Source organism: Prionailurus bengalensis, chromosome B4 (genome assembly GCF_016509475.1).
Source record: "Prionailurus bengalensis isolate Pbe53 chromosome B4, Fcat_Pben_1.1_paternal_pri, whole genome shotgun sequence".
NCBI lineage: Eukaryota > Metazoa > Chordata > Mammalia > Carnivora > Felidae > Prionailurus > Prionailurus bengalensis.
Genome location: NC_057358.1, coordinates 19,412,886 through 19,439,177, shown reverse-complemented (window position 1 = coordinate 19,439,177; position 26,292 = coordinate 19,412,886). Strand labels below are relative to the sequence as shown.

General features: G+C 40.2%; 1 protein-coding gene across 12 annotated transcripts in view; it reads left to right on the top strand.

The window, feature by feature from the left end:
- Nucleotides 1-26,292, top strand: part of NEBL (nebulette) — a 368,000-nt gene that overhangs the window by 291,216 nt on the left and 50,492 nt on the right. For 8 of the 12 annotated variants that reach the window (XM_043561698.1, XM_043561697.1, XM_043561693.1 and 5 more), the window contains 9 exons: nt 1,370-1,483; nt 3,297-3,398; nt 7,758-7,862; nt 9,614-9,721; nt 14,467-14,577; nt 17,221-17,331; nt 19,313-19,423; nt 25,159-25,269; nt 25,438-25,548. The exons of 2 other annotated variants lie outside the window; for them this stretch is intronic. In XM_043561698.1, coding sequence (XP_043417633.1) covers nt 1,370-1,483; nt 3,297-3,398; nt 7,758-7,862; nt 9,614-9,721; nt 14,467-14,577; nt 17,221-17,331; nt 19,313-19,423; nt 25,159-25,269; nt 25,438-25,548 — 984 coding nt within the window. The remainder of the gene's footprint in view (nt 1-1,369; nt 1,484-3,296; nt 3,399-7,757; nt 7,863-9,613; nt 9,722-14,466; nt 14,578-17,220; nt 17,332-19,312; nt 19,424-25,158; nt 25,270-25,437; nt 25,549-26,292) is intronic. 2 more of the 12 variants (XM_043561699.1, XM_043561696.1) reach the window with 2 other exon arrangements.

The window sequence follows — 26,292 nt, the reverse complement described above, 5'->3', positions numbered from 1 at the left end:
ATTACTAGCAAATGGAGGCACAGCAGAAAATATTTCCTGTAAGCCATCCTGGAATCTTTTCCAAATGTATTCTCACCAAGATTTTCACTAGCGGTCTCCCATAGGTACCAGACATGTGTCCTTGAGGAAGACATCACCCAATGTACACTCAATTAAAACAGAGAGTGGCAGCCAGACCCAAATTGCTTCTCGATAAAAATTACTTCGAGGGGCCCCTGGGTGGCTCAGTGGGTGGGTGGCTCAGTGGGTTGAGCATCTGACTCTTGATTTCAGCTCAGGCCATGATCTCACAGTTCCTGAGATCGAGCCCCTCATGGGGCTCGGCACTGACAGCGCACAGCCTGCCTGGGATTCTCTCACCCTCTCTCTCCGCCCCTCCCCGGCTTGTGCGTGCACGCTCTGTCTCTCAAAATAAATAAATAAACTTGGAAAAATTAGAAAAAATTTTTTCGAGGTAGGGCTTAAAGACATATGAATGAAGATGCATTAGGACAATGTTGTAAGAACACAATACTGTGAGAATTGTAATATTGTAAAGTTATCGTGAGAGAACAAAAGAGTGAGCTTCTGCTTTTGAGGTCTATGCCTCCTTTTCCTGGATGCAGGAATCAAAGCGGGTGTGAGATTCCAATAACTAGTTTTTTGGGTTTTGCTTTTAGTAAAGGACTTGTATCTACATTTCAGGTAGTTATCATAACCTACCTTCACATATTTCTCTATCTATAGAGAAATTGATAGACTACTTTAAAAAGGAGAAAAATAATACAGAGTAAGTATTAGAGATACTTTGCTGCTGAATATAACTATGGAGCTAAAGCAGAGGAATAAAAAATTGACATTAAATAGACCCAGGACATTTCAGAAAATGTAATCCCTAAAAATGAATTTTTTGAGCAACTGGGAAATGATGAGAAAAACCATAATCTAAACCATGTCCCGTATTTGGAATAATTCCCTCAGGAAAATTCATATTCAAATTCTGGGTCTCAGGATCCATTTTCTAAATGTTATAGACTTTCATTCATCTGTGGTCTCAATTTCTAACTGATCATAGGCAATAAGAATGCAGAAATGGAAACCTGACATTTAAAAATCCTGAGATTTTAGTGTTTAATTCTTGTTAATAGGATTTGAGTTCATGCCTAATTGCATTTATGATCAATGTTCAAGTAGAGGTTGTTTTTCCATAAAAAAATTTTTCATGCCTAATTAAGCTTTATAGGAGGAAAAATACCAGGAATTTAAGCTTTGTTACCATTTGTTTTTAAGGTAGCTTAGGTCTGATCTAATTAAAAATCAAATGTTTCATTTTGAAAGCTTAAAGATAAATGTGCTGTTTAATTTATCCTGTTTTCTTCTTTTATGGCAGATTAAATACAAAGAAAAATTTGATAGTGAAATGAAGGATAAGAAACATCGTTACAATCCTCTTGAAAACGCTTCTTTTAGGCAAAGTCAGCTTGTCACTGCACTGGTGAGCGATGTAAGTTATGACGTGTGATTCATAGGCAATTATTTTCAGTATCTTTATTTATTTATTTTTTTTTATTTTTATTTTTGGGACAGAGAGAGACAGAGCATGAACGGGGGAGGGGCAGAGAGAGAGACACAGAATCGGAAACAGGCTCCAGGCTCTGAGCCATCAGCCCTGAGCCTGACGCGGGGCTCGAACTCACAGACCGCGAGATCGTGACCTGGCTGAAGTCGGACGCTTAACCGACTGCGCCACCCAGGCGCCCCTTCAGTATCTTTAGAATCAACTGTATTGTAATTACTAATTGCTAATACTGAATCGAGATGATGCAGTTCCCAAGTATTTTAGTTGCAAACACTGAAGCATACTTTCCTGAGAGCTTTCTCGAGGAAAATGTATTATTGTAAGTTACCACTAATGGTTACTGATTACTGATTAGTTAATAAGTTAGGAATAGTATTGCTAATAAAACTATTCTATCTGTTCAAGAGTAGAACCAGATTATAGAGTTTTGCAAAATCAGCGGTATGTAGTATGTTAAATTAGTGGTTATGGCAACAGTTAACTCATGTAATTGTGCCCAGGAAATTGGGCTCCTGTAACGTACAACCTGGCATATGGTAGTTTATAAGAAAGAAATTTTCAGAAATTGCACGGATAACGTCTTAAACAGTGTCTTTCCTATCCTTTATGCAAACGCTGTGAAATACCTCTTCACAGGTTTGGTTTCATTTTATGTTTTTAAAAATAATCAAGTTTCAGTTGACATGAAAAGATGCCTTAAATTTTTATTAGAATCAAGCAGAGCGTAAACACGGAAACATGGGAAAGAATGGACCACTTTGCTGTGGTTGAAGGATGCATAATACCTTTGCAAGTATTGAGATGAGGAATTGTTGAACTGTTGCTTTGTCAGATCACTGAAACTTTTCAACTCTTGCCCTGTCCTCGGGACTCAGCATAGCTTATTTCCCTTGAGGTTTAGTAGGTATTGTTATTTGTGCCTCTTCACTCACTTGTGTTTCGTACCAACACTTGAAATGGGTCTGTTAGGATCACTGGAATATCAGAATGGATTCTTTGTCTTACTTGTTTTTTATCTTGTGTGCGTGTAAAAATGGAAAGCAGATAGGGTTGGGATATACGTAAAGGAACCTAGAGCATAGTGCTTGAAAGCACAGGGTTTAGAATTGGATTGCTTGAATTTGAATCCTGTTCTGCCTCTTAATTCTATATCTTCATCTTTCTGTGCCTTAGTTTACTCCTCTGTAAAATGGAGATACTTAAAGTATCTACCCACAAGGGTTGTGGAAATTAAATACTACGTATAAAATGTTTGGCACAAAGTAAATGCTCAAACATTTTCTGCTATTAATATTTTAGTATTACTATTACTAATATTGTATATTTAGAATAGTTGGAAATAAAAGAAGAAGGTCTGTATTGCAATAGGATGAAAAAACACCAAACCCCCTAAAATTGCTCCAGAGCATAATTAAAATGTGGTAATTTCTAAAGAATAAAGTTACTGTTCCTTTTGGAAACAGAATGTCTATTAAAATTACCCGATTCTGTGACTGTCACCCTTTCTAAATATGTAAACAATAAAAGCAATTACCGAAATGTTTTCAAGACCCTAGCAGTTAACTTTTTTAACTCATTCTGTAGTAAATGAGCACCATCTTGTGGCCGCCTGTAAACTCGCCTGTTAATTTACCACCACATGGTGTTTTTCGATGTATTGAAAATAATAATGGCGATAATGCAAAAGCATAATATTTTCTTCTCCTGGACGGTATGTTGTTCCCTGTTATTTTCATAGGTGAAGTACAAGAAAGACATTCAAAATATGCATGATCCAGTCTCGGATCTCCCAAACTTGTTCTTAGACCATGCTTTGAAAGCCAGCAAAATGCTCAGCCGAGTAAGTGGGTTTGTTTGATGGCAGCCGGGGATGCCCTGTGGCCCCAGAGAGCCACGATGGCTTTGAGCCTGTTCATGAGCGTACCTGCTTCATCAGGCGTGCCTGGGCTCCACCTCTCCCTGAATTACTAACTCCTTCAAAAGTAGCGGTCTGCTTGCTCGAAGCCCACGAAAGCTGTCGCTTTACACAGGGGGTTCTCACTAGCTCTTTAATATCGCCCGAATGCAACCTTTCCTGTTGAACAACTACACTTCAAAGTGCGTGCACGAGACTTCTTTCTGTCATTCTTCCTCTTTCTTCTTCCGCATTCACCGAAGCCACTTGAAGGTCAGGCTTAAAGCAGGGATCTTGTATTTTTGGGGGGCCAGAGCAGCGTGTCTGGTATTCAAATGGGCCTCGGTAACATACAAGATCGTCTTAGGCTAATTTGTGTTTTCTCTGGAAATAAATCCGACATTACGTTGGCACTCTACTTTTGGTCTTGTGGAGGCTTCCACGTTTTCTTCAAAGCAGTTAGGGGGCGAGAGCGGTTTTTTTCATGCCCTAGTGAAAATATTTGTGCACACTGCCAAGTAGTGATTCCGGCAGACCTCACCTCCTGGTTGCTGTTTCAAACACTTAAAGCGTGTGGACCCCGACTTCACCGGTTCTCATAGCTGAGGACCCTGGCTCACCTGTGCCCCATTGCCTTCATCTCAGAATAGCCCCTGGTGATGATGAACTGTAATTTTTTTTTTATTTTAAAATTTTTTTTCAACGTTTATTTATTTTTGGGACAGAGAAAGAGCATGAACGGGGGAGGGGCAGAGAGAGAGGGAGACACAGAATCGGAAACAGGCTCCAGGCTCTGAGCCATCAGCTCAGAGCCCGACGCGGGGCTCGAACTCCCAGACGGCTAGATCGTGACCTGGCTGAAGTCGGACGCTTAACCGACTGCACCACCCAGGCGCCCCTACCATACGATGAACTGTAATTTGACCTCAAGTTATTTCTATGCCAGCTCTAATAATTACATGCTCATCCAGGCACTCAAAATTATCCAGATGTGTTGGATGTCTGCTTTGGGCCAGGTAAGATTAGATGGAAAATATGTTGGGCAAGGAACGTGAAAATAGTTGTCTTCAGGAGATATGCTCACAGTTCAGGAATGAAACAACAACAACAACAACAACAACAACAACAACAACAAAACTTGTAGTCCAGACCTGGTTCCCAAACTATTGAAGAATGAGATAAAGTGTCGCCTGGGTGGCTCAGCCAGTTGAGCGTCTGACTCTTGGTTTCAGCTCAGCTCATGATCTCACGGTTCATGACGTTGAGCCCCACATCAGGCTCTGCACTGACAGTGCAGAGCCTGCTCGGGATTCTCTCTCCCCACCTCTCTCTCCTCCTCCCTGACTTTCTCTCTCTCCCTCCCTCTCTCCAAAAATAAATAAATAAACACAAAAACATTTTTAAAGAATGAGATCTGGCTTCAGATCAGGTTTAGAAATGTCTGCGCTTGGCCTCGAAGTACTGGAAGTTCTGTTCACTATTTTGTAGTAGTCTTTTCCCCAGCACTATCCCTGACCTCCTCTTGAAATAGATTATGCATGTAAAGAATTCGTACTTGCAGAGATTTTTAAATTAATTAATGGACTTTATCATCGGTCCTCGGGAGAAAAGCAGTCTGTCCTTCTTGCTGTCTATTGGGCAGAGAACCCTAGAGGACTGTCAGGTGTAGAATGAGACTCAGGTCAAGGACATTTTGTTCATGCTTCCTGTCGTTTCAGTGCTCATTCGTCCCCCTGTGCACACGTTCCTGTGCTCCTTTAGTGGTTCTTTGAGATTCCCATTTTCCTCCATGCCTCACGGGGACGTTTCTACAAGTTGATACGTTGCTATTCTCCGAGCTGGCTGCTTTCTTCACGTTCAGTCTTTGCCATCCTGGTTTGATCATCGCAGCGCCATTTGCCCTTGACTGTTTGGGTTAAATTTCCCGAGGATGTGAGGATTCCTGTGTAGATAAGACAATAAAAATATCATGGGAGTAATTAAAAAATTCAGTAGCCGGAAGAATACATACCACTCCTAGGCAATATTTCTTTTCAAGAATATTGACCTTTATTTTATAAGAATGGCAAAATTAAGAAATCATAGCTTACTATAAGTTGTTTCTGTCACCTCCTCAGCAGAGAAACCCAGGAAAGTCACATATTCCATTTATTGTATATACCATTTTTAAAGTCTAAATCTTCATTCAGGTGGTGCCTTTGCCTAGATTATGGACTTTTTTTTCTCCCATAGAAAAATTGGGGCTGAATAATTACTTCGTGGGAGAAAAAGAGTTTAAGACTCAAATGCGTTACTCTGAGGTGTCTGTTTATTAAAGTTGTATGATAATGCATTGGCTAAAATTTATTGTACATTAGAATTGCCCTCTTTTAAATTTTAATGTGAAGAGAATGGGAATTTTGCTGATTTATAAAGGCAACTTAATTTTATCAAAAGATTGAATAAGAAAGTGCTTAATAAACAGACATTTTGCCAAAATTAGTTGTCAGCTTGTTATAAATCACTGTTTTTTTAAAGACCTCTAAATGTCTTTGGGATAGATCACAAATTTTGTAAAACACATAGTGTGTAGAGTAAAATTTGTCCTTATGAGTTTGAACGGCCTTTCTAATTAAAGCTTCGAAGGAACATTTCCTCCTGGAAAATAGGGCTCAGGCTCTCTTATAACTGCATAAGTGAAAAATCTATAGCACGTGTTATCCTGTCGTTCCCACTAGGAGGCAACAGAGACTATTGTATAAGGCACAGCAAGTCTTGAAAATGGTTTTGCAGACCTTAGTTCAGATAGGTTTTGTTTGGTTTTTAGTTTGTTTGTTTGTTTTTTAAATCGGAGTTTCTGAAATTCCGCATCCCTAAAACAGATCACCGGGACAGGATTTATTAACGTTTCCTCAGTCTCTATCCACTATTGCAGACAGAGTATCCTTCGGCTTCTCTAGTTCTGGATTTTAAACCTGGTATGGAGTACATTCTAGAGTGTGAGTGACATTCAGTTGATGATGATTTTAATTGCGTGTTATAAAATAACTTTTAAGAAAATTATAAAGTCTCTGAGCATGCTGTTGTCCTTCGAAATTGTTTATTTACTTTTTTTCAATTAGCAAAGGAGCCAAAATTTAGAGTTTATGCTCTTCAGTGGAGACGTAGGATGGGAACATTTTCTTGAGCTTCCTGGGGGCAGTTTACTCCTTCACTTTATTCTGGTTAGAGTGTTGGGGGAACCCATGCCGTAGTGCTCTAATCTCCTGGGAGCACTTCGGGGACCCATCGCTGCGTCCCCGTGGAACATCCCTTCCCGTGCATCCTTCCATCCTTCCCATCCCTGGCTCCGGGCCTCTTCCTGTTTCACTCTCAGATCCCTGGAGCATCTGCTAAGACCTGAAAGTCACTTCTGTTCTGGCCAGCTCTTTCCCGCTCTCTTTTGAATGCAAGCTTACCTCTCCCTACATCCTGCACAAAATTGCCATTTCCCCTGAAATCCTCACCGCTTAAGGGGCAGCCAGCTTTACCTTAAGCCTCTGTAGCCTTGAGTCTTTGAGAGTTACTGTTTATCTCTAGAAGGCTTTTCCGAATAGGGTGAAATAACTGTCTGATCTTTAATGAGAGAAGTCACGAAGCAATTTCTGTCTTATCGCACGCTGTTGTATTTGGAGTCCCACGGTTGCCAAATTTGGTGTCCCTTCCAAATTCACCTTTTTGTCTGTGTCTTAATCCAATTTCTTCACCTTAAAAATTCAACCGGCTCTACCCAGACTCCTCTGTTTTTCTCGCAGGCACCACCTACCCTCTCCTTTTAGGAAAATTATTTGAATTAGTTCTCACTCTCTCATTTTCCTTATGATCCTTGCCAGTCATTCTCATGGCCGAGCCCTCCTGTACAACTTTTTTCTTTTCCTGCCCCCCACTTTCCTTTCCTCTGTTGGTTCTTCTTTCCTTCTCTTCTCGTAGATGCCATCAAACACATTTCTGTTTGAGGATACGGGCTGGACAGATCGCCTTTATTTTGCCCACCTTGCTTGGTCACACGAGTCCCGTCACTGGCTTTAACATTGCCACTCCCCAGTGTCTTTCACATTGTGCTGACAGCTGGCTGTCCCCTGCTTCTCTTGGGTGTCTTGCCTTGACCACCTAGAGCTGGTCTGCCTGGCCTTGTGGTTTCCCTTAGTGTGGGAAGTCCACAAGAGCAGCCAGCACGATGGGTTTGCCGCTCTTGTTGCCTTGTACTTTTTAGTTTGCATTCCTAAGGATTAGTTGCTTTAATCAGTCTCTTTTATCCTGATTTTATTTTCACGTTCTCTGTTTTAGCGAGAGTATAGAAAGCTTTTTGAGGAAAACAAAGGAATGTACCATTTTGATGCGGACGCCGCTGAACACTTGCACCATAAAGGCAACGCCAAGCTCCAGAGTCAGGTGCGCAACCCCTCCCCCCACCGCCTTCTGGACCCTTTAACTACCCACCGCCACAGGCCTCCCCTGAGCCGGGGCAACAGCCGAAAAGGACCTGCATCCTGAGGAAGTGAACGTTGCTTTGGAAGATCTCAAACACTATTCGGTCTCACTGGGTTGGGAAAGCTGGAACCATGTTTCGGGGGCAAAGCATTTCGTAAAGAAAGATCCTTCACACAATGTTAAACTTTTGTATCAGTTACTTAAATGATCAAATCTCCTGACGATTTCAGTTTTTATAGTGTACCTATTTGTCGTTTTCAGCTGCAGAATTCATTTTCCGGGCGCAAAGTTTAGTATAATTTCTCAGCTCAATTACCAGTGTGATTAAAAATGATCTTATGTTAATGTTTCTTTCAACGATAAGATTCTGTGTATTCCCTGAAAGAAATTTTAAAATTTCTTTTTCCATGCACACTTTAAAGTTGGTATCTGCATATTTCTTTTATTCTGAGTAGTTACAAAAGATGTCATTCTAGCATCTATTAAGATATAATTTTACATCAGTCTATTAAACGTACTCTGTGGAACATACATTCCTTAATGATTTGATACCCACCTTCATTTATTTAAAAAATGTACAAACAAAAAATTAAAAAATATATACAGATCAGCTCTCCTTTAAGCTTTGGAAACATACTTTTTTTTTTTTCTCTTTGTATTCTTATTTTCATTTATTTTTTCCCACAAAGTTTTATCCTACCATAGTATGTTACTACACTTCAAACACTCTCATTGATCACTCTAGCTACTTCTCCGAAACAAAAGTCGTCCTACAAATAGGAATTCAAAAAAATCTGTAACATTTCCCACTATCACAAAGTTCTAAGTATTGAAAAGCTGCCTTTGTATTGAAATGCCATTAAAACTGCTGTTATTATATAACTTAAGGAGCAATTTCATAAAAAAAAAATTATTTACACCTAAGGATTTTAATGAAAATACATTTCTGAAGGAAATGAATCATGATCAAAACTTTTCTGGGAATTTAATTTAAAAAGGGACACTGCTAAGAAAAAGCCAATCACTCTGACAGCTACGTATAATTCTGGTTTCTGTTATTAGGAGATGGAACTTATCGATCATTTTATAAACTAAAATAAGATGGAGATTGGTTGTAATTGAAATAAATAATTCATGACATGATATTATTAAATAATGCAGGGTGAAACTGAAAGCAATCTCATAAAAGCTCTGTGTGTGTGTGTTGCTCAACATCTATGGAAAAATTCAGTGCCCCCAGAGAACACTGCCTTCCCTTTGACAGAAAGACAAAATCGCACTATGTTTTCCTCCTTGTTCATGATTTACTCATAGACTTTTGAAGCCATCGCAGGGATCTCTGCAGCTCTGTCTCTGTGTATAAAATGATCGTATCCATATTAACCCCTTACATATGAGATATATCTGTATATCGCGGTAATTTAAATACTTCATCCAAGTCCCAGAACTACGTTATTTAGTAGTTCTAAGTTATTTTTACTTCTTAAATATTTTTATATATTGCCTGTTTACTTTTTTTTTGTACGTCATTAACTTACTTTTTTTTTGTACGTCATTAACCACAGGGGACCCACTGACTAACCCAAAGTGGCCAGAATAATGTGATTTTAGAAACCAGGATGATTAATTTTGGACATACTGATTTTACTTCGCTCTATTTGTGGAAGGGCTAATGAACTTTATGTGCTCTTTATACTTTTTTTTCAATGAAGGTTAAGTATAAAGAAGAATATGAGAAAAATAAGGGGAAATCCATGCTTGAATTTGTTGAGACGCCATTGTATCAAGCTTCAAAGGAGGCTCAAAAGATGCATAGTGAGGTGAGTCCCTTTGATTTGCTATCAATTATTTTTTTCGTTTCTTTATTTTTAAGTATTCTCTACGCCCAACGTGGGCCTTGAACTCATGACCCTGAGATCGATAGTCACATGCTCTCCCAACTGATCACATCCTGTGATTACAAAGTTGACATTTTCAGTTTGTGTCCAGGTAAAAAGTCTGATGAGGAGGAAAAAAAAAAAAAAAGGAAAAGAAAACGAAGGGCTGGTTGCTTTATTTGCCTTTTATTTTTCAGCGACAATAGAACATTTATTAGATACTTACTCTGTGCTAAGCAATATGATCAAACCTTTATATATGTCAACTAATCCCCTAGATTGATGATTATCCACTGAAATTAATTGTCTTATCTGAAATTACATATCCAGGAAATGCCAATGTTTTAGGGCCTGGGAAAGTCATGAAAGATTCTCGTGTCTCTGTTAGCTTATTTAGTTGATTCCTCCCTCCCTCCCCCAAATAAACAGTGACATGGAAGTTTTAAAATATCAAGAGAAGAGAGAAGCTAAGAGTTTTTTTGTATGTATGTACTTTGTTCTCTACTTAAAATGATGCTGAGTCGTGTCCAGATATTTCCCAAATGATTTTGCTCTTTCCCAGTGAGATTTCTTTTGTTCATGTTTTGTCCCTACATTTTGGGGGACCAGATACCAGGCACAGAAGGTTTTCTCTGCAGCCAACATCCAGATTCTATGGGTACACCAAGTTATTACTTCAGAGGGACAGAAATAGTGAACAGTACTATCAGCTGACTACAGCCCAGTGTTCTGGGGTGTTCCAGCTATGTGTGCTCCGTGGGAACCATCTTTTCTGTTCTCCAGTAACAACACCGAAACAGGGAGAAAAGATAACTTCTGGACAATAGAACTCACACAAGAATTTTGAAAACAGTTTATGTGCTGTTGGTTGAAATGTCATAATTCCTCTTCGCAAGGAAAGGGCACTCAGACATTACTGTGGCTTGTTGAATTGTCCAAGTCGTCTGATTTCTTCTTCAAGCAAGAAAGGAGAAGATCATCGCGTGTATTTTTCATATCTTGTAACTTCTTAAGCCAATAGAGAGGAGTCTGATCAAGAATAGTCAGGCGAATCTTTCGACTAAATTAGCTGTTGGTTTTAACTGACCTGGCGGAGCAGGTAAATTTGGTCATAGTTGAGAAGCCCTACCACAACTTAGGTTTAGGGGGATAGCTTTTACCGGCCTGTCTTTGTCTTTGTCAGTTTGGGCTGCTGGTAACCAAGTACCACAGACTGAGGGGCTTAAACAACAGAAATGTATTTCTTACGCTTCTGGAGGCTGGAGGTCTGAGATCAAGGTGCCGGGAGGTCGTGTTTCTAGCGAGATCCTTTTGTGGGGGGCAGATTGCTGCCTTCTTTCTGTATCCTCGTGTAGCCGAGAGTAGACAGGGGAAGCAAGCTCCCTCGTGACTTGTAGGAGGGCGCTAACCCCATCACGAAGGCCTCCTCCTCCTCACCTCATCGATCCTGATGACTTTCCAAAGGAAAGTCCGTCCAAAGGATGGATCCTAATGCATCCATCACATTGGGGGTGGGTTTCAACATATGCATTTTGGAGTGACGCGAACATTCAGTCCTACCACCTTCTCTGCATTTCAAGAATAGTATGTCAAGTGCTGTGATGATGCCAAGTGGGGAGCTGGAAGGCAACCTCCGGGTTGAGCCTCCGGGGCCTGTAGAGTTTATAGTCCTCGCCCCGCTCGGCTCCTTCTCCCCCATCTCTCACTCATAGTCCTGCCTCCTCCTTTAAGGAAAAGACCAGCACCTTCAAACTGGGTTTTCTGTGTTCTTCCCATCAGCCCCGGGCTGCTATTATTTAGCTGTTTGTGCTACGTTGCCTTGCTTTATTCACAAAGGGACATGTTCCTGTTTTCCTTCTCTTTGATCCTCTCTGTACTTTTTCTTCTGAAGACCCCATTTTCCCGGCCCTTCTTCCTGCCCGTGGCTGTGGTGTTTGAACTCTGTGTCTCAGGGAAGCATATTGGGAAGACACATCCCTCGCTGCTGCCTCGGGATGTGCTTCCGTGGGTCTTGCTGTGGAGCCTGGGAATTGGATTTTAACAATATCCCGGGAGCTTCTGATGTTGGTGGTCCAGCGACCATGCTTTGAGAAACACGGACTCATGGAAGAAAACAAATAGTCCCCTCACTTAAAGTCATAAAAACCAGATGGATTAAAAAAACAAACAACCATCCCCCCAAACATAAAGAGAATCTTCTTCTTAGAGAGTCAATGGGCAAAGTAGGCCAACTTGTTTTTCTTTGCATGAAATGCTCAGTTGATTTTTTTTCTGTTGGGGATGGACCCTCAAAAGGGCAAGATTCCCTAAGAACAGATTTCACTATGCCGATGACAGGAATTTTAAAGGCACCTTCTGCACTGGAAAAGTGCTGTTGTTTCTAGAAGTCTGCTACCTTTGCCTTTACCATTGCTGTGGCTACCTAGTACAAAAGGAAAATAAAATGTTGCCAACTGAAAATAAAAATCTGTCAAATGAACTAATCGATTCCTTTTGGTTGGCTGTTTTGACATCAGGTGCAAACAGCTTTAAGGTTTAACTGTAGTAATACATTTATTATATGCTGTGGAGTTTGCTTACATTGGGGGCTGAGTGGGCCTTTTGTTAATATTGGCTTTCAATTTTCACTATTCTGATTTCTGATATTGTCGCTAGGGGGGGAATTATCTTTTGCAGAGGCTGAGACATGTTTTCCCTTTAATTATAGCCATTGGCTATTGGATTTTTAGGCTCAGCAATTATGTTTCTGCTCGGCAGGGTTTGAGGAGACAGAGAGAGAGAGAAATCTCCCAATAGAAAATATCTTGAGACCAAATTTATACTCTAAAGGCTAGAAACATAAAATATCTGAAAATTTTAGATCAGTCGATGTGAAAGATATCCAACAAAGTGGACACAGAGAGAACCATCTGGCTTAGGGATGGTTTTTATCCTTAAGAGGTAAGCTTGTCAACGAGCTTCTTGAACCTCCTATGGGTAAAGCCAAGTGTTTATGATCTCAGGAATAGTCACTAATGTTTCTGTGACAGCCTATAATTAGGCTTCTCTCACTTTCTTCTATTCTAGGTATAGGTTTAATCAGTCGGCTTTCTAGAAGAAACCTCTAAATCTGGCTTTGGAAAGTTCTTTGTCTTCTGTTTCATAAATATAGCTCTCTTGACAAAAAGCATACTAAAGGTTTTTTTTTTTTTCCCCCCCTAGTCATGTGTTGGCCAGTTCTGGTCATAATCAACCATCCTCAATGACTTATTTCAGTAAAATGTTTTTTTCATAGAAGAAAGGATTTTTGGAGTCAATTATCTGAAGTAAATAAACATACCCATATTTATATTTTTACTTTTTTTTTAAAGAGACATTTTTAGTCTGGAAATGCCCTGGATTCAGCTTTATAACCGTATAATTTTGGTTAGTTCCACATAAAGAAGGGGACAATTTCTCATTGTTCTTTAATAATATCTATAGTTCCTTTAATTCAGAATGTTCTCAATGCAACTTCTTAATCACTTCATTAAATTTAGTATTTCCAGGACATCTATTGTGGCCTTTTCTGTGTGTGTGTGTGTGTGTGTGTGTGTGTGTGTGTGGTTCTACATAGGTCATTTGTTGAACCTGCTGTTCGTGACACAAATACAGGTGAGGCAATGACATGCTTCTCTTAACCTCCCTCGTGGCTTGGGAGAACTCCTTAATACAATTACCTATCTCTGCAATAAGTATATTATGAACCTGGAAATGGCTTTTCATTTTGCCTTAGTAACAATCTCATGCAGAAAACCCTTATCATCTTTGTGCTGCAATTTGAATAAAATACTTAGCTGGTAAAATACGGGCTTTTGTTTGTCCGGTAAGTATGGACATGGATGGACATGGATGGACAGTTTTGTTATTGGGAGAGATTGGTTTTATAGTCCTAACGCATGAGTTGCCATTGGTTTTCAAACGCATCGTTCAAACGTTGGAATGGAGGGAATCTTAGCCAAAGGATGGCAGAGAATGTCCAAGGGGCAAGTGGGGGTATGGATGCCTGCCCTCCACAGCACTGTGCGCATTCCCCTTTTCATTCCTTGTTGTGAACCTAGAGAACAATTTGTCAGATTGGAGAGAAGACTCCTCACAGTGTAATTTAATTCATATCAAACCCCATAGATGGTAGAGAAATAGTCTCAATGCCAAAATCATTAAAGGAAAATGTGCACCAGCCTCCATTACATTTTAGAGATGGTCTTTGCTGAATTCACAAAAGGATAACACTGAAAGGGGTGAGAAGAACCTCAACATTAATGCTATTGTGGTTTAAATGGCCTTCCTTGAAACCAGATTTTTTTCCCCCGTGGATGATCCACTCCCTTTAGCACCAACCAGTCACGTGATTCGCAAATAGCCAACTTTACTGGTTTTCCTCTCCAATCCAGCTGACGTCAAACAATGACACGCTAGTAAGACGTTAAGTAGCCTCACTCAGAGCGCTCTCCCAGAGGCAGTTGGTACTTAACGGTTCTCCTTTTGTTTGGTAGAATTCTAAAATTTACGGTAAAGGTGGAATCGTGTTCTTGTGGCTCTGATGACCCTGAGGGGGTAGAATTATATAAGGAAAACATCAATTTTGTTCTGGGAACTCTGGTACTAATATCTTCTCAACAGTCACTAGTATTTTCTTAAATTTAAAATTACATGGTTTTATTTAACAGAAAGTTTACAGAGAGGATTTTGAGAAGGAGATTAAAGGAAGGTCATCACTCGATTTAGACAAGACTCCAGAATTTTTACATGTTAAGTACATCACCAACCTTCTGAAAGAGGTATGATCTTGTGATTTGCTGTTAAATATCGTGATAGAAAGCTAAAGAAAGAACCCAGGAAGTATTTACCTGACAGTTCTCTACTGTTTAAGATGTTAATCCGTTCCCCCACTCTCACTTTAACCTTTGTTAGTAGAGTTTTTCATTTTCATTAGAAACAGGAAAGTGTGTGTTAATATTTCCACTTAAAGTTGGGGGGAAAACTCACCCAGATTTCCTGGAAAAAACTTGAAAAATATTCTGATTTTGTGTTTGGTTATATCTCGGAAGATCTATAAACAGTTGGTTTTTTTCTGCAGCACCCCTGTAGCATTCTCATGACATCTGATAGCAGAAATGAGATGCTCCAAGGTGAAGGTCTGAATAAACGGCACATTATTTATGAGTGGATTGTGTTCTCAGGGGGACAAATATTCAGTATATAGACCATAGGAACTCGTGTTGATTTTTCATTTTACTCTCAGCAGGATTCTCCCCATCCCCTAACTTGGTGCATTTTGGCTCACAATTAATGGATTACCTTTGTTGAACATTAAGGTCTTCGAACCTAACAACTAAAAATATCATGCTCCTAGTCCATCCGTTTAAAAATTTATTTTTGTTTTTGTTTATTAATGCCTGAAAAGTAACTTGGAGCTCTTCCAACTCCCTGCTTAAATAGATTCTCCTTAGGGGCGCCTGGGTGGCTCAATTGGTTAAGCATCCGACTTCGGCTCAGCCAGGTCATGATCTCACCATCTTTGGGTTCGAGCCCCCATCTGGCTCTGTGCTGACAGCTCAGAGCCTGGATGGAGTCTGCTTCCGATTCTGTGTCTCCCTCTCTCTCTGCCACTCCCCCACTTGTGCTCTGTCTCTCTCTCTCTCTATCAAAAAAATTTTTTTTAATAGATTCTTTTCACATTAAGGGGAAGTATTAGAAACCTCCATTTCACCCTGAATTTTGAACTGAAGAAACTATTCCTGAAAGAAATATCTTAAACCAGTGAAATAAATTCAAGTACAATTACCTACATGAACTTCCTTAATAACTGACTGCCAGTTGGCCTTTACCATTGAACTGCTTTTAGAAATTTAATGTGCTTCACTGTTGCGATGTATGTGGGACTGAAATAGGTGTATAATTTATGGAAGAGTGCTTGTGCTATCCTACCTTTTCTCCCTGCCAGTTCTATAAAATTTTTTGAAGTTGAAGGCTAATCAAATGGCAACTTCCTACTATTATTGTCTTCCATTTAAAAAATATGCACTATTTATATGAAATTTTGAAAAGGAAATCTTTTTCGCATTTATATACAAATGACAGTGTAAGGTCTATTTTAAGGTCCGTAAATGACTTTAATGTACATGCCATTGACTTTCTCTTTCATTTCTCTTTTTGAATGAATCTTATTTTAGATTTATTGATTCAGAACGTATGCATCAGGATAGGAAATGGCCCAGAAGACGATGATTAAAAAATCTTCTAATTCAGTTCTTTTAAAAGGACTCTCAGTAGCTTAATGAAATTGTAACTTTTCTAAGTATAAGCACTTAGCTTTAAATTGTCTTTGCAGTTTTTACTTTATTATGGTTTTTACATTTATACTGCCATTCAGAATGTTCAAAATATTGTTTCATACTTCATTTCATTCTCCCAATTGCCCTGAGACATTGGTGGAAAAAGTATTTTTATTTTCATTTTGCCTGTGTGTGTGGAATCAAGGCTCAGTTACTTAAAGTCTTTTGGAGGTCACGTGACCAAATAAGCGAAGCACTCTGACTTTCATCCAGATCATTGGACTCCAGAGCTCTTTCCAAAATTACATTCGGGTCATTACAATGTCTTGTAGGCTATTAGTTAAGCAGAGGACTAGCTAATTTAATTATGCTGGACAAGGAGAAAATAACATCAAATAAACCCTAGAATTAACTGGAACATGACTTCTTATTATTAGAGGAAGCCTCATCTTTTATCTGCCAAGTTGGTCATAAGTGCGACTTAGTTGAATCGGATCAAGATATATATTGTTTTCATAATGCATTCAGTAGGAAAAAAAAAGAAATTCATTAGCAGAAAAAAAAACCCAAGTTATATGTAAATATTAGTAAAGACATTTGGATCTACTTAAAATATAATGTTAAAATAGATGACACTCAAACTATGTATTATCAATCTGTAGGAAATTATTTGGTTTTATGAATCTGAATAAAGTGGGTTTTTTTTTTTAAACTTTGGCTACATCAGTCCTTTTGATTTTGTAATTTTCAATTCTTTTTCAACTGTGATCTGTTGGTGGTTCATATTTTATAGACAGCTTTCAAAGAAATACTTCAAAAAATTAATAAGAAGCATCCATTCCTAAGACCTTCCTCACCACTTAAAAGGGAGACATCTTTTTAAAATATGGCACCAATATGGTACCAAAATATATTGGAAGAAAGGATGAAAGGGAAATTACTGATAATACTGGAAGCCACCCTAAACATGACTAAAAGAGAAAATGAAGTCTCTGTGGGAAATAAGGAGCATAAATACTCAAGAGTCTGATTCATTGCCTCTAGAAATATTTTCTCCTTTCTGTGATCTCTAGAAAACATGAGAAACGGTTTATCAGTTAAAGAGTGTCCCAGGAAGTGTTGAACTGTAATGTTCTTGTCTCCTAGAAGGAATATAGAAAAGATTTGGAAAATGAAATAAGAGGGAAAGGAATGGAACTTAACTCAGCCGTTCTTGACATTCAGCGAGCAAAACGCGCATCTGAAATGGCAAGCGAGGTGAGTAGATTTATTCACCAGCTGAGAATGTAGGGATTTCTCAGCTGATTTCCTTGTCTGTAAATCTTTCTCCAAGATTACAGACAGTCCACAACTTCTGTGTAGGAGATGAATACGAGTAGCTATGTCCTAGTTGTCATTTCCCAGTCGATGAACTAAAAAAACAAAAAAGTGTGTTCACCATCTCCTTTCCACGTGGCATGAGAACCATGACCGTTTCCCCACCGTAGAGAAATGTACATAAATCAGACTAAATAAGAAGCCCGACTACTTTTATGAGATTTAACTTGATCTTTTAAGTAAGTGAAAGGCAGAAGGTTGGGGGCGGGCGTTGTGTTCCATCAAGAGTTGCAGGACAGTTCACGAGCTCTCCTGCTCCCAGCCCAGCGGAGCCCTCCAGCCCTTACCCCAGCTGCTGGGTGAGCCCACAGCAACCTCTTTGGGAAATGAAATCCGTTGCTTACTTGGCATGGAACTTGTAGGAAGGAATGGAATGTTCCTGAAGCACTCAGTGCTTTCTTTCATCCTCGTGGTATGTTACTTTGGTGTCGGGTAATGGCACTGTGCACGGAGGAGAGTCTAACTGAATTGAGCAGTGAGAAATTTAGAGTTGTGTCCCCGGATGTTGGTAACCTGTGATGGTGGTGATGAGGGTGACCCCATTCGTCAGGCTGCAAATGATAGGAGCCCAACTCAAACCTGGTTAAGCAATCAAGGGAATGTTTTGGCTTATGAATAGCGAAGTTCAAGGTCAAGTCTCCTTCAGGTTGGAATTCAAATGATGTCTCTCTTCCCTCATCTCTCAGTTCTGTTATCTTCTCTGTTGCTTCAACCTCGGGAGGCTGCCTCCAAGTGATGGCCCCTCCTCACAGTAGGGTGACTCACCTCTGTGCCAGTAATCTCAGTGGGAAGTGAGCACCTGTTTCTTATAGTGACAGTGAAGGTCCTAGGATTGAATCTCATTGGATCCACTTGTATCCTGTGCCCACACCCATCCGTCCTAATCATTGTATCTGGAGCCAGAGGAGTGTAATGTGCGGATGATCTGGTATGGTTCTCATGGTCACTCATTTGTTTAGTTAACATCTTTGGTAGTTTAGTCGTATCATATTTTAATATAAAAGATTCAAGATTTTTATGTGTTTTTAAAAAAATGTATACTCATCGTTGGCCATATTCATGTTCTTTAAATAAACTAAAGAAAGCACTATGATGTCTTTGGCTAATACTGTCATCACACATTCTGAAATTAGTAATTCTGTACAGATTTTTCTGTTAGGGTGACATGTGCAGTCCACATTCAGATGTAGAGCTTGTAATCACTTGTCCGTAATGCTCGGAAAGATCGTTTTAGACTCTCAATGGCAGAGTCCATCCCCATACAGTTGAATGGCATGATGGCAGAAGGAACAGCAATAAATGAGCCTTAGCATATGAAAATAGGAGTAAAAGACCAAAAGAAGCTATCAGTTATTGAACACTTATTCTGCCCTGGACACTATGCTATATGCTCTCTCACTGATCCTCACATAGATCCTGTATGCAGGAATTATTACACCCATTTTGCAGATGAGTAAACCAGAAATGTTAAACATTCCTTGTGTCACACCGCAGTTGAGAGCTCTGGCCTCAAAGCCAGCCTTCTTTCTCTAGCATCAACTCTCTTAAACCTACCTCTCTATCCTCCAGCCCTTCAGACCGTTGTCAGTGAAAATTCTCACCATGTATGGTAACAACCTTCAGAGCGTCCTATACTCTTCTTCAGTGAGAATAGTGATACAGTTCTAAGCAGCTCAGAAAATTGAGTTCTAGGTGATCATTCGTAGTACGAAGCAAGCTGTATTTTCTTCTTATATATTCAGCCATCTTTTGGTATCATTGATTATAGATAGTATGTTTATCCCCAGAGTGTATGAATATTATGAAATGTAGCCTTTTTTTTCTTTTTCTTTTCTTTTCTTTTTTTTTTTTTTTTTTGCAGAAAGAATACAAGAAAGACCTGGAGTCAAAAATTAAAGGGAGGGGGATGCACACTGGCACTGACACCCTTGAAATACAACATGCCAAGAAAGCTTCAGAGATAGCTAGTCAGGTTAGTGGAGCGAATGGTGCAGATGCCTTAAAACCTGTATTTTGGAATTGAACAAATCGTATTAACAACCTGATTAACACATGGAATTTCCCAAAGCTTTGTGACTAGTGTAGAAGTTTGGAATGGAAACCATTCCAAATCATCATGCTTGTTTGAAAATTTACAGTTTCTGCTTTACTCATTTCCTTTAAATATATCAAAGAAAACTTGGGGGGAAGTCATGTTAATAGAACACACACACACACACACACACCTTCTTACCTTATTCTTGTAATACAACAAATTTCACATTTGTCTAGGTTACAATAAATGTTTTCATACTATGTTTGTTTTATTTTAAAGGATAGGTCACGGGCTGCCTGGTGTATCTGTGTTTCCAACTCTCTGAACAGAACTTGAAAAATCACATATTGAGACTCCAACATGATAGCGATAACCATTTCTGCATGATTTGGTTGCACATTCTTGAAATAATCCCTGTTGACCTCATCACCGTGCCTGAAATTCTTGCAGGGTTAGCATTTTGTATGAAAGTATTTTGTATTAAAGTATTCTATATCATGAATGACCACGTTCATTCATTTAATATTTTCCTCTTCATGTAATACATGTAACGACAGGATTTTAATTTAGAAGTTTTGGCTTAGATGCTATGATATGATAGATAACAGATAACACAGTGCAGGAGTCAGACCATATGTGTATTTTTTGGAAGGAAATACCTCAGAATCAGTTCCATACCTCTTGAACTCCTCCAGCAATTTTTTTTAATTTTATTTTTTTATTTTAGGATGGAATTTTATTTTTTTTCTTAACTATTTATTTTTTTTAATATGAAATTCATTGTCAAATTGGTTTCCATACAACACCCAGTGCTCATCCCAACAGGTGCCCTCCTCAATGCCCATCACCCACCCTCCCCTCCCTCCCACCCCCCATCAACCCTCAGATTGTTCTCAGTGTTCAAGATTCTCCTATGGTTTGGCTCCCTCCCTCTCTAACTTTTCCAGCAATTTTGAGTCTGTAAGGGTGTCACTGGAGGGGGTGCCTGGGTGGCTCAGTTAACTGAGTGTTCAACTCTTGGTTTTGGCAGAGGTCATGATCCCAGGGCTGTGAGATCGAGCCCTGTGTTGGGCTCCATGCGATTCTCTCTCTCTCTCTCTCTCTCTCTCTCTCTCTCTGTCACTCTCCCCGACTCGCACAATAAATAAATAAGTCAGTCACTGGAGCAGAGAGTATTTGGAAAGAGGTGATTTTGTGAGAAGCGTTTGTAAAGAGAATATTGGGGTGCAGGTTAAGGCATGCTGCTCACTTACCTCAAGGCTGAGCAGGGGGGTGGGAGGCGGGGCGGATTCAGTGGAACTACCCTGAGAGCTGTAATGTGACCCTTGCAGTGACCCCAGGAAGAGCTGGCTCAGGACTGACTCCTCTCGGGAAATCTGGAGGGTAGGAGGCAGCCACTGATTAACTGCCAGGTGCTGCATGCCCAGGGTTAGGGACTGGCCAGGGGGATGGGATGATTCTAACTGGTTTAGACAAAGCATCTGGGGATGGCGTAAGATGCTTGACCAACAGGGGTTTCGTTTAGAAATGGTGGAGTTGGGGGACTGCATGCCGAACAGGCGCTTGAAAATCTTTCACTAGACCTCTCCTCCCATTCTTCTCCTGAGAGATTGCCATTGTTGCAAATTTGCTGTAGAACCTTCCAGATCTGTGTTTATGTGTAATAAAATAAACATACACGAGGCACACATGGACTTAAAAATCCGTGAATACCATGTGTTTTGATCTGTGCTTTGTTTTTCTCGCTTCGTATTATGGACCCTTTTCCGTGTTGGTTCATATAGTTCTACCTCATTCTTTTAAAAAAAAATTTTTTTTAACATTTATTTATTTTTGAGACAGAGAGAGACAGAGCACGAACGGGGGAGGGTCAGAGAGAGAGGGAGACACAGAATCCGAAACAGGCTCCAGGCTCTGAGCAGTCAGCACAGAGCCCGACGCGGGGCTCGAACTCACAGACCGCGAGATCGTGACCTGAGCCGAAGTCGGACGCCCAACCGACTGAGCCACCCAGGCGCCCCTAGCTCTACCTCATTCTTACAGGAGGATTAAGTGTTTCATAACATGGATGTGAATATGCAACCATTTACCTTTCGATGTGTCACAGGCATCGCCACATGTAAACGGCACGTGAAGTGTCCTAACATGCTCTCGATATCGCGTGCCAAAACCAGAACCCTTAATTTTCCCCCAGATCTGCCTTCCTTTTCCACTCCTTTCTCAGCAAATGGCATCAGTGAGGTCTCAGAAGCCACTGAGATTCCTTTTGTCGGCAACTTTATTGACTCCATCCCCAACATGGTTTCTAAATCCATCCACTTTGCTCTGCCCTAGTCCAAGCCCTGTCTTGTTACTCATTTCGTAGATTTAATCGTACTTTTTAGTGGTGGCTTCCTCGGGCCACGTAATTAACTACCAAGAAACTACCAAATCACTACTTACAATTCTCTGAAATTTGTCTCTTTATTAGGAGAGGGCTGGGGCGCCTGGGTGGCGCAGTCGGTTAAGCGTCCGACTTCAGCCAGGTCACGATCTCGCGGTCCGGGAGTTCGAGCCCCGCGTCGGGCTCTGGGCTGATGGCTCAGAGCCTGGAGCCTGTTCCCGATTCTGTGTCTCCCTCTCTCTCTGCCCCTCCCCTGTTCATGCTCTGTCTCTCTCTGTCCCAAAAATAAATAAACGTTGAAAAAAAAAATTTATTAGGAGAGGGCAATATCCAATTCAAGGTACTGGATTGGAGTAAGGGGGTTGGGAGTGAGGGATTCGAGGCTGGAGAAGAGGATTCAAAATCATCCTCATGGGCCTGAGAATTGAAACCCAAAGAAAGCATCCTTGCCCTAGAGAAAACAATGTGGAAAGAACATAAATTTGCGATTTTACATTTTTACCTAAGACAGGTTTCTAAGGCATACTCCTTTTATGACATGTTAGAATATCATGTCTTTCCTTCTAATGGTATAGATTTGTTTTACTCAACCATATGCTGCTTTCAATATCTCTGTGTACCTTAGGGCTGGATGCTAGTTATTGAGAAGAGGGGGGAGAAAGGCCTGGGGGGGGGTCAGCTGTCCTATGATTGCCCATACATCAGGGTTGTGGTGATGTTATTATCTTTGCCATCCAAAGATCTCATTTGCGTGTAACCATGTCGCATTTTACCCAATTGACAGGCTTTCACATTCATTTCAGCCAAACTTTGGGACTTTTCTGTAGTTCAAGGTTTAATTTTTCAAAGAAATGAATGAGGTACATATTGCTACATGAAGGACTCCCAATAGTTAAACCCTCCAATACCTATGGAATTGACCATAGGACTTCCTTTAGCCAAGAGGACATTAGCAAACATGACTCAGACAGAGCCTCCAAAAGCTCTTGTGCACGGGGGCTTGCCTTTTGGAAGAAAGGTGCTGTCATGTTGTTTTAAGCCTTCTAAGTTTTAGAGTGTTTTATTGTGCATTAATACATAAATGATGTCACTGGTGTCCTATGTAGTCTATGTGCTTTAGAACGCTTTTAGATTTGAACATTCATATTGCAAAATTAAGTGACATACTTGTACCCTGGGACCGTGGTGACTGTGTATGATCAGTGCCTCAGTGTCTTTTTTAAAAAAATGTAAATGTTTATTTATTTATTTTGAGAGAGAGAGAAAGAGATCGTGAGTGGAAAGGGGCAGAGAGAGAGAGAGAGAGAGAGAGAGAGAATCCTAACCAAGCTCTGTACTTTTTTTTTTTAAAGATTTTTTTTTTTAACGTTTATTTATTTTTGAGACAGAGAGAGACAGAGCATGAACGGGGGAGGGGCAGAGAGAGAGGGAGACACAGAACCGGAAGCAGGCTCCAGGCTCCGAGCCATCAGCCCAGAGCCTGACGCGGGGCTCGAACTCACGGACCGCGAGATCGTGACCTGAGCTGAAGTCGGACGCTTAACCGACTGAGCCACCCAGGCGCCCCTCAAGCTCTGTACTTTTAATGCAGAGCCTAATGTGGGGCTCGAATTCACGAAACCGTCAGATCATGCATGACCTGAGCTGAAACCAAGAGATGGAAACTCAACCAAATGAGCCTCCCAGGCACCCCGGTGCCTCACTTTCTACATACGTTATCCTTCAAATGAAGTGCTTTGTTTCAGGGCCTTAAAGAGGCTTACTGAAAATGGGGGGCTTTTTATAGACATACTGATAATGACTTTTGTGATCTTGCAAGTTAAATACTATTACTTCAACTGCATTCAGAAAAGTGAAGTTGAGGCTCTGAGTCAGTGAAAATAGGCCAAGTTATGAATAGAAGATAGGGCAAAATATAATATTTCTCTGCGATTGAGATCTTTGTTTATACCTTTTAAAATTTAGGATATGACAAATAAGCAAGCCAACATTTACTGTATACAGGGAATGTACAAATCTCGATTACGGCACATCTACAGTATGTTAACATAATAGGAAATAACTGTTTCAGAAGAAATTTAATTAGATACAGTCAATCGTTTTCCTTGAACAAAATTTTTCATTGAAGAATACATACGTACAGAAAAGTGTACAACTTGTGCACATCTTGCTCTATTTTTTATGATGAGTTTTCAAATGTGACAAGTCTCTGAGCCATGTTGTGTCTGTGTAATTATGACTGTTTTGTGAGTAACACATAATTCAGTTTAAGCTCCTCAGATAATTTATTGTTCTTAGAACCAAACAGTAGAGGAAGCCCTAGGCACGGCTTGATCTGGAGCCCAGACCATGTGATTCGGTTTTAGTTTCTATTTTCGGGTCTCAGGCGGGCTTTCTTCTGTTTGCAAAGAGGCTTTTCGCGCCTCCTGGGGTCCCCTTCTTCTCCACCCATGTCTAGAAGAAGAAGACAAACTTCTTGATATCTTGTGTAGTAAAAGAATCACCCTTATGGGGCGCCTGGGTGGCGCAGTCGGTTAAGCGTCCGACTTCAGCCAGGTCACGATCTCGCGGTCCGTGAGTTCGAGCCCCGCGTCGGGCTCTGGGCTGATGGCTCGGAGCCTGGAGCCTGTTTCCGATTCTGTGTCTCCCTCTCTCTCTGCCCCTCCCCCGTTCATGCTCTGTCTCTCTCTGTCCCAAAAATAAATAAACGTTGAAAAAAAAAATTAAAAAAAAAAAAGAATCACCCTTATCCCTGGAGCAGTCACGAAGCACCAGGGATGGGGTCTAATGATTTATGTAAGCCCAAGAGGACCCTCAGACTTAGGCCAGTCTCACCCAACTGCATTGGGGGAGCGGTGAGCTGCCTGTTGGCCAGTCAGGGAGCTAATGGGGGGGGGGGGGAAGGGGGACTGGATTCCAGAAAAGCAACCAACAATGATTCACTACAGAGCAAAAAGTGACAGTGTTACAATCACGTTTTGTTGATATTCATCAGATGAATTACATATTAACCAATAATTGATCAATTTGATCACATTGAAATATAAAAACTTTCCCCTTGGCTGTGTTCTCTCTCCTAATTCAGGTTAGTAGACAACAGCCTTCTGATTACTTGTGAATAAGTCACTCCAAGCCATGTTCCTCCCACAAGTTAAAACTCTTCCTAGTTTTGTAGAAATAAAAGAAGTAAGAGTCAAAAGCCATGATCCTGATGTCAAAATGACATCACGGTTTTCAACGGTTTTTCAAATTCGCGCGGAGCCCTCACTGCGTGTTTTATTTTCTCCAGAAAGACTATAAGAGAGATCTGGAGACTGAAATAAAAGGGAAGGGCATGCAGGTGGGCACAGACACTCCTGATATCCAGAGAGCTAAGAAGGCATCCGAAATGGCCAGCCAGGTAAGAAACAGATGGGGATACAAGGTTGACGTCAGACACAGTGAGTTGTGTCTAGAAAAAGCGAAAATGGCGTCTTCACGCGTGTGGCTTTGACAGTCAAACACGCAAATATCTGCATTACGATGGAAGGTTAAGCAAAGCTCTGAAGATTATTTTCCGTTCTTTTAGAAAGAATATAAGAAGGACTTGGAAAATGAAATTAAAGGGAAAGGGATGCAAATAAGCATGGACATCCCAGACATGCTTCGAGCCAAGAGGGCATCGGAGATCTATAGCCAGGTTGGTAGGAATGCGTTCTTCTGATATTCAATCACCATATGCTTCATGTGTCTCTAAGATTGATATCTTTTGAGGGCATTGTATTCAAAGTCAGTGCACTCTATTATAAAGGAGCTATTGGCCAAACTTGATTAATCTCACTAACAAAAGGGACAAATGCTGTAAATTCAATTCAATGGATGTTACTGAGTGTCCGGGCTCCCCTGTTTGAGTCCAACGACATTTTGATCTTTTTATTTTTATTTTTTGACTCTGCACACTTGAATCCAGTGCTCACATTACAGAAAATGATTACAAAATGAGTTTGTCTTTTAACCGTTTCATAATGCATATTATCCTTAAAACAATCAGCTCCAACTAAGAGTGAATAAAACCACACAAGGTGGAAGGTGAAATAGAATATTAACTACAAATTAAGAGAAGAACTGTTTTCTTGGTAAGATTTAATTTACCAAGTGTACCTACCTGTCACATGTCCTCTAGAAAACCCTTTAGAAAAAAAAAAAAAAAACTCTCATAGAAAAGCTGGATATGAATATGACCACAAAAGACTATATGCAATGGAAGAAGAAGTTCTTGATAAAATCTGATCCGGGCAAAAAAATTCATTACTGAATATTGTCTTTGCTATCCAATGTACAAGGAAAAAAGTGCATCCCAATGGAAAAAAAAATAATAAAAGGGGAATGAAAAATTAAAAGGGTTATAGAAAACTGACCAAGGAATTACATTTGATTAACGGGA